Here is a 16,029-nt window from a genome sequence, read left to right as displayed (position 1 = left end):
GCTTAGAATGTCCTAAATATGCTTGTGACTTTATGAGAAGTTTCATATTATTTATTTACAATTATGAGCGAGTTCATATTGATAAGTATACTATAAGTATACGTCAGTGACTTGCACTTTAAGTCATATTGTGACTTTCTTTTTCTCTGCCGAAATGTCCCCTTTAACACTCTCGTCATTCATCGTGTTTTTGCTTTCGTAGATTCAAATGAAAACTTTTTGAGGCTAAAGGATCAATCACTCTGGCCCGAAGCGCAAGTAAATAACTATTTCCTTCAATTTCGTGTTGTAATGTTTGTTTGTTTATTCAAGTCATCTCTCTCCGCCCAATCTCATCCGCCAACGGGACTTGGACAAAAACTCTAAAATAGCAGTCTGTAAACCCACAAAAGCCCGCGTAGACGACAATTATTATGTTTCTTAAGCTAACAAAAGGCGGAAAACCAAAAGTGACCCATAATCGTCAATTTGGGCACAGTTGAATGATCAGACGGATCCGGAGTTTGTGCTGTCAAAATAGGGGGCCTCGCAGGGCTAGCTCAGAACACGGAACTCAACTGCCGCATTTCGCAATCAAGAACACCTCGGATGGGTTCGTACTTCACTTGAAGACTCGATCGAGTTGTTGGGCATCAGATCGACTAAAGACAGCGAAATCGGCCGAGAGCCCCCTTCAAGAACTTTGATTGTGGCTTGGAAAATAAAGTAGCCTATAATATACAAAATACAAGGTAGGTTCTGGTTTGAAATTTTGAAACACTCATAGGCACAGAATCTTAGGGTTGTCACACGGGACAACTGTTGCAGGCACCTTGGAGACAACCCACTGCAGTATAGGGTACATACAAAATACCACTTTGGCACATCAGTAATTTTGTTCAAACGATGTCTTACGATTCTATATAATAGTTATTTTATGAACATTCAAATGTAAATAGTTTTTTTCTATTGGAAATTGCCTGAAACTGGTTATATAGGGACCAAGAAGAAGCACTGTATAGCTTTGTTGTGATATTTTCAAAACCATCTGGCCGCGTGAATATTCATGTTAAAGCCATTGGACCCTTTCGGTTCAGAAAAAAAAGTTAACAGATTTACAAATAACATACAGGGTTTACAGAAGGCAATGGTGAAAGACTTCTCTTGAAATATTATTCCATGAAATGCTTTACTTTTTGAGAAAACAGCAAAACAATATAAATTCTCGTTAACGAGAATTACGGATTTATTTGAAACACATGTCATGACACGGCGAAACGCGCGGAAACAAGGGTGGGTTTTTCCGTTGTTTTCTCCCGACTCCGATGACCGATTGAGCCTAAATTTTCACAGGTTTGTTATTTGATATAGAAGTTGTGGTACACAAAGTGTGGGCCTTGGACAACACTGTTTACCGAAAGGGTCCAATGGCTTTAAGCCTTTTCTTTTGGGAGATTTCCGCATCCATGCCTAGCCTGGAACCAGTTTTCTGTAAATTGCCACATAGTTCTTTAACAAGGTTTCCCTTTCTGTTTAGGGGCACTGTGTACACTATTGGTAATTACTCAAAATAAATGTTAGCAACGATATATGGAGAGCTGTTGATAGTATAAAACATTGTGAGAAACGGCTCCCTCTGACGTAAAGTAGTTTTTGAGAAAGAGGGTAATTTTCCACTAAATTATTTGAATTTTATTTCGAGACCTCAGAATTTGAATTTGAGGTCTCGAAATCAAGCACCTGAAAGCTCACAACTTTCGTGTGACAATTGAGTTTTTTTCTTCAATTATTATCTCGCAACTTTGACGACCAATTTAGTTCAAATTGTTCAGGTTTGTTATTTTGTGCATGATGTTGAGATACACCCAGTGAGTAGACTGGTCTTTGACAAATTTACCAAAGGTGTCCAGTGCCTGTAACTTGCCACACTGGTAGTTTGTGGAATTGGTGGGGAGGGTGCACGATTCCTTTCTTATCCAATCAATCAACCCTATAAACCATAGATTATAATATAAAACCCACGGGATTCAACAAAGGTTCGACCTACCTCCATCTGGCCTCGGGAACGGCCATAAATTCACGGGCGACTATTGGCGCCGTGAAAGCCCACGGATTTAGACTCACAATATTTACTCCACTTTTGTTCAATATTGTGTAAAAAATTGGTTTAAACCAAGACGTTTCCCAGCATGTGTTTATTGTTGGAAACACCAGTAGGGTGTTGTTGGATTACAACTGGAATGATTATTGTGAAATATAGAAGTATACAAAGCTTTGTGAAATACAAAGTCTTCATTGTTTGACTGTTGGGGTTTTTGGCATGATGCCGCAACTATAATGACATTATGATTGATGACGTACTGATGGACAGTTAAACAATTTTGCTGGCGTTTTTTTTAACGGATATTACGATAATGTAAACTTCTACTCCAGGTTTCTCAATATTTTTAAGGCGAAATGAAACGTGGACTTTACATAATCAAATGTTTACTGTTTTTCACGAACCTTGCATGTACTTAGCCTGAACATCTGACGTCACACTTCGAGGCAGGGGCCCAGTCTTGCATGTACAATGCTCTTAACTAGTTGCGTTTAAAAAAAAACAAGTTTAACGGCTTAGTTTTTAGTTGCAATATTGAAACGGTTCAATATTAGTGAAACAAAAAATCCATCCCATGATCACTACCGCTTTAGCCTGATCGTTTTCTGAAAACTTTGATAAATTTTGCTTAAACTCAGACAATTGGATTGGATTTACTCACCGAATTTCCTTCAAAGGCTACAATTTATTTTATTTTATTTATTTTAAGTCTTCGGACAAAAAAAGCAAAACAATAAAACAAGCACAGGCCGTCCAGGGAAGGGCAAAAGTCCAAAAACTGACATCAAAAAAGATGTGCCCTCCCAGACCTAGCTCATAAAAAGTACACATTTGTATACTACATGTATACATTAAACATTGCAGTAAAAATTTAAACAAAAAATTACTTCAATTTGCGGATATTGGACTACCAAAAGTTACCACAAAAAAATAACTTACTTGACTGAAAGTCAAACTATTTCCAATTACGTGTAAAAAGTTTCGCATGCGCTTATATTTAGCTATAAAGAATGATGCAAAGCCAGTGTCGCATGCAATATAATGATATCCTCTATGCTATACTATCCGGAGGACATTATTGCATATGCAATAATGTCCGCCGGACGGTTTTGCATACTCAATCGTATGCATCATGCAATTACTGTGTCCGCCCGGACACATTTGCATATGCAGTTGTGTCCGCCCCCGTGCAAAACCGTCCTTGCAGTAAATTAAACGCCCTTGGTCGACGGAATACCGTGTTCGCCATTTTTGGACATGCTAAGTGCATGTCATGAATTAAATGTTCGGCGGTTGGGTATTCGCTGCAATCATAAAATACGTGAATATTCATGCTGCATATTCAATATTCAGTGCACGCACGCTCGCTCACGTGCGCACATACATGTACATGTCCGCCGGATGGTTTGCATAGCCCCGGACACGGTTGCACATGCAAAAGTGTCCGGAGCGTACAGTATTGCAGGGCGGACACAATTGCATCTGACACCGGCAGCGCTTGAATGTGTGGGTTTTTATCTGCCAGTTTAAAATCGCTCTCGTTTTTCTCGGCAGCCACGGACAGATAAAGTGTACACAACAGGTCAATGGAATGGAACGTTATTTCATACTCAAATCCTACGCCATAAAATCAAAAACATTAACACACACACACACACATACCCACAATACAGTCATCGATGATATATTTTCCCTTTATACTTTCATTTCAACCCATAACTTCGGATCACACTCTTCCCCTCCCACAAAATCTGAGGAATAATAAAAGTTAGTCTCAAGCCTGCAGGCACTTGAGACTATTTTTTTCCTTTTCCGTTTGCTTCAATCAATCAACTTATAAAATCTATTGTCAAATGACGTGTTGACAAAATTTTCTGATACCGCAAAACATGCCAGTTCTAAACCCTGGCTTTGGCCTGGAGGGAAAGGACCAAAATCAGGACGGTTAGTAAATAAAGGCTTCTCAGATTTTGCATCCTAATTTACTTATTATTCTTCATGCATGGACATTAAAGGGAAGGTACACGCTTGGTAATTACTCAAAACAAATATTAACTTAAAGGGAAGGTACACGTTTGGTAATTTTCAAATACCAGTCTTCTCACTTGGTGTATCCCACCATAATCATAAAATAACAAGCCTGTGAAAGTTTGGGCTCAATTGGTCTTCGAAGTTACGAGAAAATGATGAGAGAAAAAAACACCCTTATTGGACGAATTTGAGCTGGAAGTTTTTTATTATTTTAGTGAGAAATTACATCTTTCTCAAAAACTACGTTTCTTCAGAGGGAGTCATTTCTCACAATGTTTTATACTATCAACAGCTCTCCAATGCTCATTACCAAGTCAGTTTTGAAGTTAATATGTTTTGAGTAATTACCAAACGTGTACCTTCCCTTTAAGTGTTTTGAGTAACGAAACGTGTACCTTACCTTTAAGTTAATATTTGTTTTGAGTAATTACCAAACGTGTACCTTCCCTTTAAGTTAATATTTGTTTTGAGTAATTACCAAACGTGTACCTTCCCTTTAAGTTAATATTTGTTTTGAGTAATTACCAAACGTGAACCTTCCCTTTGAGTTAATATTTGTTGTAGCTAAAGAATGCTCACAGGTTTTTTATGCTATGTTGAGATCCACCAAGTGAGAAGACTGGTCTTTGACAACTACCAATAGTGTCCACTGTCTTTAAATAACGACCACCCAAAGTAACATGTACTTTATAGTTAGACAGAAACCCATACGCGCCATAAAACAAACAATCATTTTCATGCCACAATGCAAAATCTAAATAAAAACACACAGATAGAAAAACACAACACCAAGGCCTCATCAATACCATACTCCATTATTAGTTTTAAAAACATCAATAGTGAAACCGACGGAGCAGAAGTTCATGGCCGAAGATCTGCCGACGTTGTGTGTCAGTCTATCTAACAGTGACGCATAGCTATTGTTAAATGACTTAATTTGCTGTGGCTGATGACTGCTTTACAATAATACTAAAATGAGTGACATATCCGCTGGTTTTCTTATACAAGTATTTATGTGTGACGGCTTAGTGACGAGCCAGTCGGAGTCTTTCTATACAGGTAAATAATTCAGGTAAGATAATCAAGTTTTGAGCGATTAATTTTTCGGAAATTCCTCTGTTAAAAATGTTTTTAGTTCTTCGTCAAATGATGTAAAACATGACGGCGTTGCATTCGTGTATGTGAGTTTTAAAATGAAATATTTTTTGGGCGTGTCTTGCACAGGGAGTGAAGCCTGTGTATAACATTAATTTGTCTTGCGATGTCTTCTTAAAAACTTGCACATTAATATCTTAAAGGCTTGTTTACGGCAAATTGGGTAAAAATTACGCATTCTCCCAGGGATTGGACAAGGCATCACCATCAGCCGACTTCACGAAACGCAAGACATTAGTCTCAAGCACGGCGCTACCATCTCGAGTAAGGATTCAATGCGTCTTAACGTCAATGGATACGGAACTGAACTCGTCATAAGTCCTTTTCAGCTTTATAATTTGTAAAAAATTCTGCCCCTGCCAGACATTAATCTCAAGCACGGCGCTACCATCATTTGAAATGAAATTTTCACCGGTTAATTTTAATAACGGAATCAATGTGAAAAATTACATAAAAATGTTTGATATCTTTACCTGACAGACAAACAACATTAGACAAATCCAGCATATTTTGTCTCACCTCTTTCTCATAAATTCAAGGCTTTTTAACAAAATGCGTACTTCACACTAAAAAGGATTACCCACTGGTTCCAAGGGCATTGAAACGTGGCGTGGAAACGAGGTGAGGTTTAGTGGCGTGAGACCGAGGTGGGGTTTATACACTGTGACTCAACTCTAACAAACACATGCATTCAATTCGAGCGTTGATGCCATCTTCCGAACACCCAAGATACAGTGAATCTGTTGTAGATCAAGCTTGTTAAAAAAAATTGACAGAAAACATATCTTTATAGGAAAGTTCTCGAGATGATTGACGGGTTTAATCCGCAGTTTAGTTTCAGTGGTTGAAAAGGATTAGCAGAATTTATATTCTTTGTATATTGATAACTGAAATAACTTCCCGTTTGAATTTAGTGTAAGATTTCCTGTCCCAGATTTTACATTATTGGTTAATCGTGTACCATCAAATCTTCTTCTTTGATGTGTTAGTGTTGACTGCCTACTTTCATCAAGCGTTTCGTGTTCACTATTTAAGGAAATGGAATATTTAGAGCATTATATAAAGTTACGGTTTCATGCCGAGCCGAGAGAACTTGCACTTTCTTTGCAAAAACAAACTAGTATGTAGGCCTCCCAAAAAAAGTTCTTGCATTTTGAGGTGTTAATGCAGACTGCGTTGACATGTAGCCAAAGTTTCAACTAGGCGATAGCATTTGTTTTGCAGTAGGGCAGTTAAGGCGTCATACAGAGAAACACTGTTGGGGTGAGAAAGGTATCGACGTTTCGAGCAGTGTCATGCGTTTGTCTTCAGCTGCACTAAAGATTCATCTTAAGATGAGTTGTCAATAGTTACCATAGTGATTGGTATTGTGATGTCACACTTTGCTTATTAGTAATTAAGATGAGGTCACACTTTGCTCATTAGTAATTAAGATCGGTAGGCAGTTAAGGTCAGTCTTCAAGCTGAGCTCTTTATGAAATCGAGCCCGCCCGGAGTATCATCATCATTAATATCATCATCATCATCATCATCATCATCATCATCATCATCATCATCATCGTCATCATCATCATCAACAAAATCATCGTCATCGTCATCGTCATCGTCATCGTCATCGTCATCGTCATCATCATCGTCATCGTCATCGTCATTGTCATCGTCATCATCATTGCATCGTCATCGTCATCTTCATCATCATCATCATCATCATCATCATCATCATCATCATGTTCATCCAGTGTAGGATGCAGCCCTCCTCATGTCGACGCCATTTTGTTTCTACTTCTTGCAGTTCTGGTCCATGCTGTTCCTGCACATACCTAGAAGTCATCTCTCCATCTTCTTACCTATTTTCTTGTCCCTGTCCTTGGTTGCCAATCCATTATTCGTGTTGTCCATCTGTTGTCATTTCTTCGGGCAGTGTGCCCAGCCATGGAGGTCCAGCCCATCTCCATTTGGCTTGTTTTAGTGACTGTCCGTATGATTTTCCCCTACTCCGTATTTCGCCATCGATAAGGTCTATACTATCCAACCTCTTGATTTGTTTCAGAAAGCTGAGAAACAAAATGACGAAGATTGGAGCCACTCTCAAGTTTGAAAATATCCATCTGATGGTGGGTAACACGTCCATCCTGCAAGATGTCAGTGGGTTAGCTGAACCAGCCCAGCTCATGGCAGTGCTCGGACCTAGTGGTAAGCAGACTCAAATGCATCTTGGTCAATAGTTAGGGGTAGGAGAAGTGTCTTGAAAATGCACGTGATGTCATTTGAGAATACCAGGGCCCAGTTTCAAAGAGTAATGAAAAAGTAGCTATTAAGCGACAGAATAAGCCAAACTACCATGTCACGTGTACAGTTTGTGACTGGTATCCTGCGAAGCCGAAAGAAGCTTAGCTCATTTGCCGCTCATTTTGTTGTGCCGCGAGTTCCATCATCGTTTTATCTAAAAGAGTGGCATAATGAAGTAAATCCATCAGGTTCATTCCCGTATTTAGAGAAGCTCGAATAAGAAAGTTATTGTCTCAGAATCTTGCGACAAGAAAAACACTATCTACTTTAAACTGTCACAACATACCGTCAAATTTAAGCAGAGGAGAAATATTTGTTTTGAATGTTGTCATAATTTCAGGCTGCGGGAAGACTACCTTGCTACACGTCATCTCTGGTCGCCTGGCAGAGTTCGATTTCGGCAGCGTGATGATCAACGATTTCCCACTCACGAAGGCGCTACGTCGGAAGATCGCTCTCGTACTCCAAGATGACATCTTCTTTGCCAATCTCACCATCAGGGAGACACTTATGGTAAGATTTCTTAAATTTTAAAATCAATGGATCCTTGGTAATTATACTCAAAATAATTGTAGCTTAAAAAATTACTTGGTAACGATCAATGAAGAACCTGTTGATTTTCACAGATTTGTTACAAGTAAGAATACTGGGCCTAATTGCATGGCAATGCTTAACGGTAAGCAAATTTGTGTGCTTTATACTGTAGCAGAAAAATTTGCTAAGATGCAAGCGTATTTCACAGGTAAGCAGAACAATTAGGTTGCCATAATTGCGCGCTCACAATGGATTGCATTATGGCGTCATTTATTCTCCTGCAGTAAGCACCGGAAGGTTACCACGCCATTTTGTGATACACGAAGTGTGAGCCTTTATGGACAATACTGTTTACCGAAAGTGTCCAATGGCTTTAAGTAGGCGTACGCCATACCAGTCCATCTTAATGTAATTGTTACACCCTCATCAACACTGCCAATGTCCTTTAATTATCGTTGCAAGTGTGACTGTGACAGTCGGTGTATTAATTCGATGTTTTCGTTACCACCAGTTCACCGCAAGGCTTCGCCTTCCCTCCAGCATGCCATACGAGGCCAAGGAACGCCGCGTCGAAGAGATTGTAGACACCCTAGATATCAGAAAATGCCTCGATACCAGTAAGTACAAATAATATTTAAGATGTCGTCATTTGCCAAAGTCACTTTATTAGGACCCACCTAATATCTTTGGCATGTAGACAGGACGTGAATGTGACACAAAGTGGTGTGCAGTAGCACAAAGCGTTGTGGCGCAATCTGTTTACTACCAGGGCCCAATTTCATAGAGCTGCTAAGCACAAAAATTTACTCAGCATGAAATTTCTTCCTTGATAAAAACAGGATTACCAACAAAATTTTCATTCGTTGCATATTGCTTGTTATTGGTATTCAGCTGTTGTTTGGTTATCTTGAAAATCAAGTGGAGATTTGGTCGGTAATCCTTTTGTTTTTATCTGAAGGCAAAAATTTCATGCTTTGCAAATTTGTGTGCTAAGCAGCTCTATGAAATTGGGCCTGCTGTATACTAGAAACACTGGCGGCCCTTCCATGGCTCAACAGCCGCCACTGATTTTCTTTAAATTATTTGTTAAATGATAATCTCTGGGTAAATTGAGGGTGTTTTCCATTGTTTCAAAGGCATGTATACGGATGTGAATAGGACCCTCTTTAAATTATCAAGAACCAGGCCTCGTTGGGATTAAACCACTAGTTGAAAACCTCTTCACCACACATTGATTCCCTTTATAATCAAATTCTAGAAATCGGTGACTATCTGAAGCGTGGAGTATCAGGCGGTGAGAGGAAGCGAGCTAACATCGCCTGTGAGCTGCTGATGGACCCCGCTGTGCTTATGCTAGACGTACGTATCCTAATGTATATACCTCTATCATGCTGCCACCGTCTTGGTCATGTTCCCTGTATCTGAAAGCAGTAATGAATGCTTCTATTCAATGTACAAAAAAGAACCAGACTAACTTTTCTTCCAGCCTCAGTATGGTTACATTGGTTTGAATGCGAGAAAATCAAGATGGCCGCACCTTGATAAAGATCTATTTATGCGAGTAACATGATCGGGAGCAAATAATACAATTTTTCCATAATCACGTGGTGTTTAGCAAGTACTCTTCTTTCTGTGTAGCAGACAATGGCTTGTGATTAGCAAACTTGTAAGCAGCTCTCTGAAAAATTACACAACTTCGATCTCACGCACCATTTCAATTCTCCCGTTGTTTTTGACTAGGAACCCACGTCAGGCCTTGATTCGACGACCTCAATGATGCTGGTCGAGACTCTGAAGAAGTACGCCGCAGACACGTATAAGACGGTCATTATGACCATCCATCAACCATCCAGTCAGATCTTCCACTTGTTTGACAAACTCTTGCTATTGGTTGCGGGACAGGTGAGTGTACAGTTTTCATGGTCAAAACTAGCTTGATCAAGGCGCTCCAGCCGCGACCGGCATAAAAATCCCAGCCAGCGCACTCCATACAATAACACAAAGCGTGCATCGTGTACTGGGGTCGATTTCACGGATACTATATAGCGTCGTATCTCAAGATGCGATGGACATGTGCCATCAGCTGTTGTACGGTATACATTACGTTGTAGATGTATGTGAGTACTTTCTAAGTATCTTTAATCTAGGCTAGGTCAAAACAAGTCTACTTGTATAAAACAAAATATATATATATTTTATACAATGTTGTCGTCTGAAATAACATGCGTTTACCAAAGAATACTGTACTGTACTAACAAGGCGCTCTATACACAGACACGTTTTGAAGACGAGCAGAGTATACTATTCGAAACATCAAGACCACAGCGGCTCTTTTCAGAGCCAACAATCCCACTAGAAATTTACTAAAAATGGTTGTACCCGCAAGTTTACTGTTACAGTTACTTCTTGTTTTGAGATAAGTATAGGTTTTGTCCATTATTAGTTTAATCATTTGAGACCAGTTTATTGACCGTCTTACATGAAGTGCACGGTGCCGCGGTGAATTCAGCAACCACTGCCATAAACACCTGGGCAAACTCCTTCATTTTATATTTGAAAACGAACATTATCAAACACATGGTACCTACGGCCTTACGTCCCATCCGAAGGACGAGGTAGTGGTTACAGAACACAAGTCAGATAATTATTTGATAACCCACGATTGTAATGGTGTGACATGTATGTTGTGTACACAGGCTATTTATTTTGGGCGGGCTAACGAAGCTTTGGACTACTTTGGAAGTCTAGGTCTCCACTGCGAGCCACACACCAACCCGGCTGACTTTTTGAGTGAGTTGTCAACACAATATTAAGTAGCAAAAGAACGTTCAAATACTTGACGATGGAATGAGTGATTTAACGATGGTCAAAACTACATTCTTTGTAACCAATGCAAATTTGACATTTTGAAGAATTGTCATGTTACAGGTTTACAGAGCGTTCCTTGAAGTCAGTAGACGCCATTTTGAAACTCGCATGATGGGACAATAGGGAGGTTTATCTGCACGGGAGTAAAAATGTGAACGTGAACGTCAAACTCATTGTGTGGTTTTAGACGACGTCCCCACTTTGGGCTTATTTCATGCTCACGTATGACGTCTGCACGTACATGTACATGTAATGTATACCCTGACTTAATGGGAGACTTTCTGGGACAATAGAGGGCAGCAGACTTACCGGGTAAATCCATTGTTCTCAGAATTATGCGCATGTTCAGAACTACGTAAACAATGGAAATTTACCCGGTATGTCTGCTGCTACCTAGCGTTGGAAAGTCTCCTGTTGAGGCAACTTCACCAACTTCACGTTTGCTAAAAACGTGAGATTTTAACAACACAATTTTCAGACGTTCACGTTCACGTATTTCCTCGCATAACGTGTAGCTAAACCTCCCTATTATCAACGCGTGGCAGTGTGCATTTTGCAGATTCTACTTTCAAAAGGATTGAGCAACATTTGTAGACATAAACAAGCTTCTGGAATATAAATAACATTTCACAAAAGACGTCCCATGTTGTATGAACAAAATCTGACGTACTTTGTGCGATACACGTTGTTTTTGCGAGTTTCAAAATGGCCGCCGTTTTTGTAGTGACGACTTCAAGTCAGTACAATAATAAATCTATACAAAAATATCAAAGTTGCTGATTATCTTTGACGTTACCTCTATGTCGTCATAGTGGACAAGTCGAAAGGAACAGAAGATGAGCTTTCATTACTCTTTGATGCCGCCAAGAGAAAGACATGGCGGACGACCACGCGGGAATCACGAGAGTCCCAAACGCCATTTGATTGGATCCATGGATGCCATGACCGTCTCCCGTCACCCCTTGACCGGGTCGATTTGAGCACGTTATCGGACGATGTGCCCTTCGATATATTGGGATTGTACCATCCACCTGAGCATCAAAGCAAAAGGTAGGTCTACTAATGATCGCGGCATTTATGGCTTTAAAAGGGCAGTGGATAAGTGTTGATTTTTATAAAGCATTGTAAGAAAACGGCTATTAGTAAAAGGGGTAGCTTCTCACGGTCGGTTTATTATTAGGTGAGGTTTGATAAAGCAAACGAGATTGTCCAACCTTCAACAAAAACAATGTGGATTTGGCATTTAGGGATTCGGGGATACCTGCTCATTTGCCGAATTTGACCGAGAAAACCTATAGTAATAGTCAATAAATAATCGAGAGAAATCCATGAACTTTTAACGTCTTCATCCGATTAGAGGCTCCAGACTGTCATCCTCTTCAGAGCAAGAAAACCACGCCAGAAGGACAAGTGTCTCACCGGATCGCGACCACTCGAAACGCCGTCGCAGCACAGCCAACGACCCCGCAATCGGTTCCTCCAGTTGGGGCGTCCGCCGTAACGCTCTGGTAACACTCTCCGGGGCGATCGGCGTGGTCGGAGTTGTGTCGTCCGACACGGGGGGACATTTCTACAGTAAAAAACAGCTCAGGACACGGAAGGTCAGTACCTCGTCATCCCCGGACAACTTGGAGAAGTGGCCCACTACCTTCTTGGACCAACTCCGGACGCTGACCCGGAGGAACTTTAGGCAGTCCCGAGACGTCTTCCTATCTAAGTTCCTGTTCATTAAGAACATCTTGTTGGCTGTGGTGGTTGGATTACTTTGGTTCCAAACACAGCACGAAGAGCAAAGGATCAACGACATCAGAGGCTTCGTAAGTATATTGTTTTCATTTTTGTTTTGAGAATGTGTAAAACCATCTTGAAAGGCCCATGTCGTTGCCGAGTGGTCAAGAGCACCATACTCAAGCTCTTGTGTTTCTGATCAACCGAGTGTGATTTCGAGTCCTGATCTTGTCACTGACTTGTTTCCAGACTCTTCCGAGCAGCAGCTTTCGTGATGAAATAAGCTGCAGGACATTTATACAATTATTGCTTCGGGTGGGACATAAAGCTGTAGGTCCCGTGCGTTGTGTGATGCACAGGGAGAAAGTGGTTTAATAGAAGGGGTTACCCCGCCGGTGTTTGTGGCATCATGCCAGGACTGTACTTGTTCGAGATGGGTTTGGGTCAAAATATTCATATCAGATTATTTTAATCAACGACTATAAAAGATTGTAAACTTATCTTTTACAGTACTTCTTCGGGTTGGTCTACTGGGGCTTTGAATCCATGTTCATGGTGATGAATGCTTGTAAGTATAATACCTTCAACCAAGAGACATCCAGTCTTTGCTCATGTTTTAATACCATAGTTCTATAAAAACCAACCGCCGTGTGAAAATATCACTGCATCTGAAACTCCAATGAAAGAGGCCTATCTTGGATCAATCTAGACTGGTGGACAAGTCGTTTATGGTCCCACGCGGTGAGATAGTCGAGTTACAGCGGTGCTCTCCGCGCGAACTGCTGGTTGCGCGACTACTGCGCGCTGCCCGACTTCTACAACTCGACTATCTCACCTCGTGGGACCATGAACAACTTGTCCACAATTAAGTCTAGGATCAATCCAGCTTCCTGCCCTAGCATCGCATCATTGTTGCATGCCCACCGTCCCTTTGATATACATAGTTTTAATATTAAAAAAACCTCAATCGACCCTTTGGCACTATATGTATTTAGATCAAATCCCCGTTGGAAACTCAGAAAAAAAGTGTCACACACGGGGAAAAAACGGTCAGAAATTGGCTTTGCTTTCCAGTCCTGTTATATAGTGCCTGACTCGGTATAACTCGGGATTTGTGTCAAAATTATACCGAAAAAAGTCAAACTGACTCAGAATCCAAATTAAATTCCCATTTAATCCAGTTCCAGTGCCAACAAAAATTGCATAGCATGAAATTTCTTCCTTGACAAAAACAGGATTACCAACCAAATTTCCATTTGTTGCATGTTGCTTGTTACATTGTATTCAGCTGTTGTTTGCTTATCCTGAAAATCACCTGGAATTTTGGTTGGTAATCCTGTTTTTATCAAGGCAACAAAATTCATGCTAAGCAATTTTTTGTGCTTAGCAGCTGAAACTGGACCCAGGTCAGCATAGCCCAGAAATGGGTCAAGAACCACAGGGATCTGTAATCCGGGTCAAACTTTTACCCCGGGGAGTGTAGTCGAAACAAGCGCCAACAACCTACCCCGTTGTCATAAATAATTGCTCTTTTTGTTCCAAACAGTTCCGGCGGAGCGGGCCGTTGTGAACAAAGAACGACTATCCGGAGCTTACCGCCTCTCTGCTTACTACCTCTCTAAGATGCTTAGTGAGTTACCCTTGGTCCTCATAATGCCTTCAATCTACTACATCATTACGTACTGGATGGCTGGTCTCAACAGCTCACCATTATCATTCCTTGCCTCCTGGTGTGCATTGCTTGTAAACGTTCTAGTGGGACAGGTAAAATTAAAGCATCTTCCTTTTTATTGCATGCCCTATCCGAGGTTGAAAGAGTGAAAACTTATCCGATTTATGTGGCGGTTATAGACCTTAATTCCATTGTTGATAAACAAAAACAAACCGAGTTGGTTGGCATGGACGGCCGAATGTTTAGTCAAACACCCAGTCCTGTAATTTTAACATTTCTGCAAACTTTCAATTAATTATTATTATTTACCTCACATGGTTGGTTGGTCTTTTGTTGTCAACAATGTTTAACTAAAATTATTTGCGTGAGATTGTTACAAACAATAGCTATCTGTTTTTGTTTTGCATTGATGGCTTTCCTTAGTTTTCCATTCTCGTTTGGCAAACACTCGGGCTGTGACGTTGCAATACAAAAAGGTATAATATGGCTGTTGACTGTAAGCAGCGACAACGTTGAACAAAATGGCGTGCAGTGGTCAAGCGGTACAGTACAATGACGTCACACTTACTAATTGGATTTGCAACTATTTTTCAACGATTCCAAAACAGCAATTCCATTGTTGAATTTGATTGTTTTTTAAAATATTTTATTTTGGACAGTCTATAGGGTTGACCATCAGTGCGTCTGCCCCTTCCATCCAGGAAGCGGTCATCACCGTCTCACTGTTCATGCTGACCACTCTCATGCTTGGTGGTTTCTACATAGAGCAGTTACCGGTCTGGCTGGAGTGGTCTAGTTACCTGTCGTATACATTCTACATATTTACTCTGCAGATGCACTTTGAGTTTGGCATGGATGGGAACCCTGTCAAGTAAGACGCCGTTTTTTAAATCAAGGCTTCCGTCAGTACTTTTGAAAAACAAAATTACACTTTCTGCACGGATTCTCAAACAGTGCCGAAGCCAGAGTCTTTAGTCGCAGTTTGTTTCGAAAGTGCATTCAATTGTTGTCTGCTTTTTACACTACATTTTGTACATTACAAACCATAATTCAGTATTGTTTACTGCAAGTGTCGTTTTAATCAATATATAGATGAAATAAATGGACAATCAATATTAAGAATGATGTAACACGTTCTTTTCTGCTATTTTGTACAGATGCCGTCAAGATAACAGCGTTTTTGACGAGTGTGGTCCAAGCTCGAACCTAACACACGTGGATAGCGTCAAGGTACTCGACCATATAGCACTAATACCACTGCCATTGCAAGCGATCTGCGCGATAGTAGTCGGGTACTTTGTGGTATTTCGTATCCTGGGATACGTTGTGCTTCGTTTCATCCGCACGCCTGGGTGAATTGAAGTCAACATTGAACTTCAAAAACACGAAAAAAGACTATCAATACCCGGCACTAATGGGGGACTTTGGAATGCTAGGTGGCAGCAGACTTACCGGATAAATTGCCATAGACCTTTTCGCAAATAACCATTGCGCAAGCGCAGACTGTTGAATGAGGTGCATTGTGGGATAGATATGGATCAAATTTGATCACCAGCTAGACCACAATGCACCTAATTCCAAGCTTTACCTTCGCGCCCCAGTATTTACGAAACGGTCTATTACATTTCGTATTTCAGAGCTTGCGCACATCACAAAGAACAAAGGATTAACC

At 40.5% G+C, this 16,029-nt stretch overlaps 1 protein-coding gene across 3 annotated transcripts; it reads left to right on the top strand.

The window, feature by feature from the left end:
• The first annotated feature begins 558 nt into the window (after positions 1–558).
• On the top strand, positions 559–15,854 carry LOC117302108 (ABC transporter G family member 14-like). Of its 3 annotated transcripts, none has more exons than XM_033785905.1 (13): positions 559–731; positions 7,317–7,459; positions 7,896–8,068; positions 8,601–8,706; positions 9,348–9,448; positions 9,830–9,991; positions 10,786–10,879; positions 11,770–12,007; positions 12,315–12,774; positions 13,196–13,253; positions 14,232–14,449; positions 15,017–15,228; positions 15,515–15,854. In XM_033785905.1, exons 2-13 carry the CDS (start codon positions 7,333–7,335, stop codon positions 15,711–15,713), a joined length of 2,148 nt encoding a protein of 715 aa, XP_033641796.1. In that variant the 5' UTR covers positions 559–731; positions 7,317–7,332; the 3' UTR covers positions 15,714–15,854. The 3 variants fall into 3 exon arrangements, with proteins under 3 accessions (XP_033641796.1, XP_033641798.1, XP_033641797.1); XM_033785906.1 differs by lacking the exon at positions 559–731 and adding an exon at positions 5,140–5,183; XM_033785907.1 differs by lacking the exon at positions 7,317–7,459.
• The last annotated feature ends 175 nt before the right edge of the window (positions 15,855–16,029 follow it).

This window comes from Asterias rubens, chromosome 18 (genome assembly GCF_902459465.1).
Source record: "Asterias rubens chromosome 18, eAstRub1.3, whole genome shotgun sequence".
NCBI lineage: Eukaryota > Metazoa > Echinodermata > Asteroidea > Forcipulatida > Asteriidae > Asterias > Asterias rubens.
Note: the sequence above shows the minus strand (reverse complement) of the source record. Positions and strands in the feature narration are given on the sequence as shown.

Excerpts from the sequence above, each read along its gene's own strand:
- LOC117302108 (XM_033785905.1), top strand. The coding sequence starts at position 7,333 with ATGACGAAGATTGGAGCCACTCTCAAGTTTGAAAATATCCATCTGATG. Across the intron at positions 7,460-7,895 it reads GGCAGTGCTCGGACCTAGTG|GCTGCGGGAAGACTACCTTG; the intron begins GTAAGCAGACTC and ends TCATAATTTCAG. Across the intron at positions 12,775-13,195 it reads TCAACGACATCAGAGGCTTC|TACTTCTTCGGGTTGGTCTA; the intron begins GTAAGTATATTG and ends TATCTTTTACAG.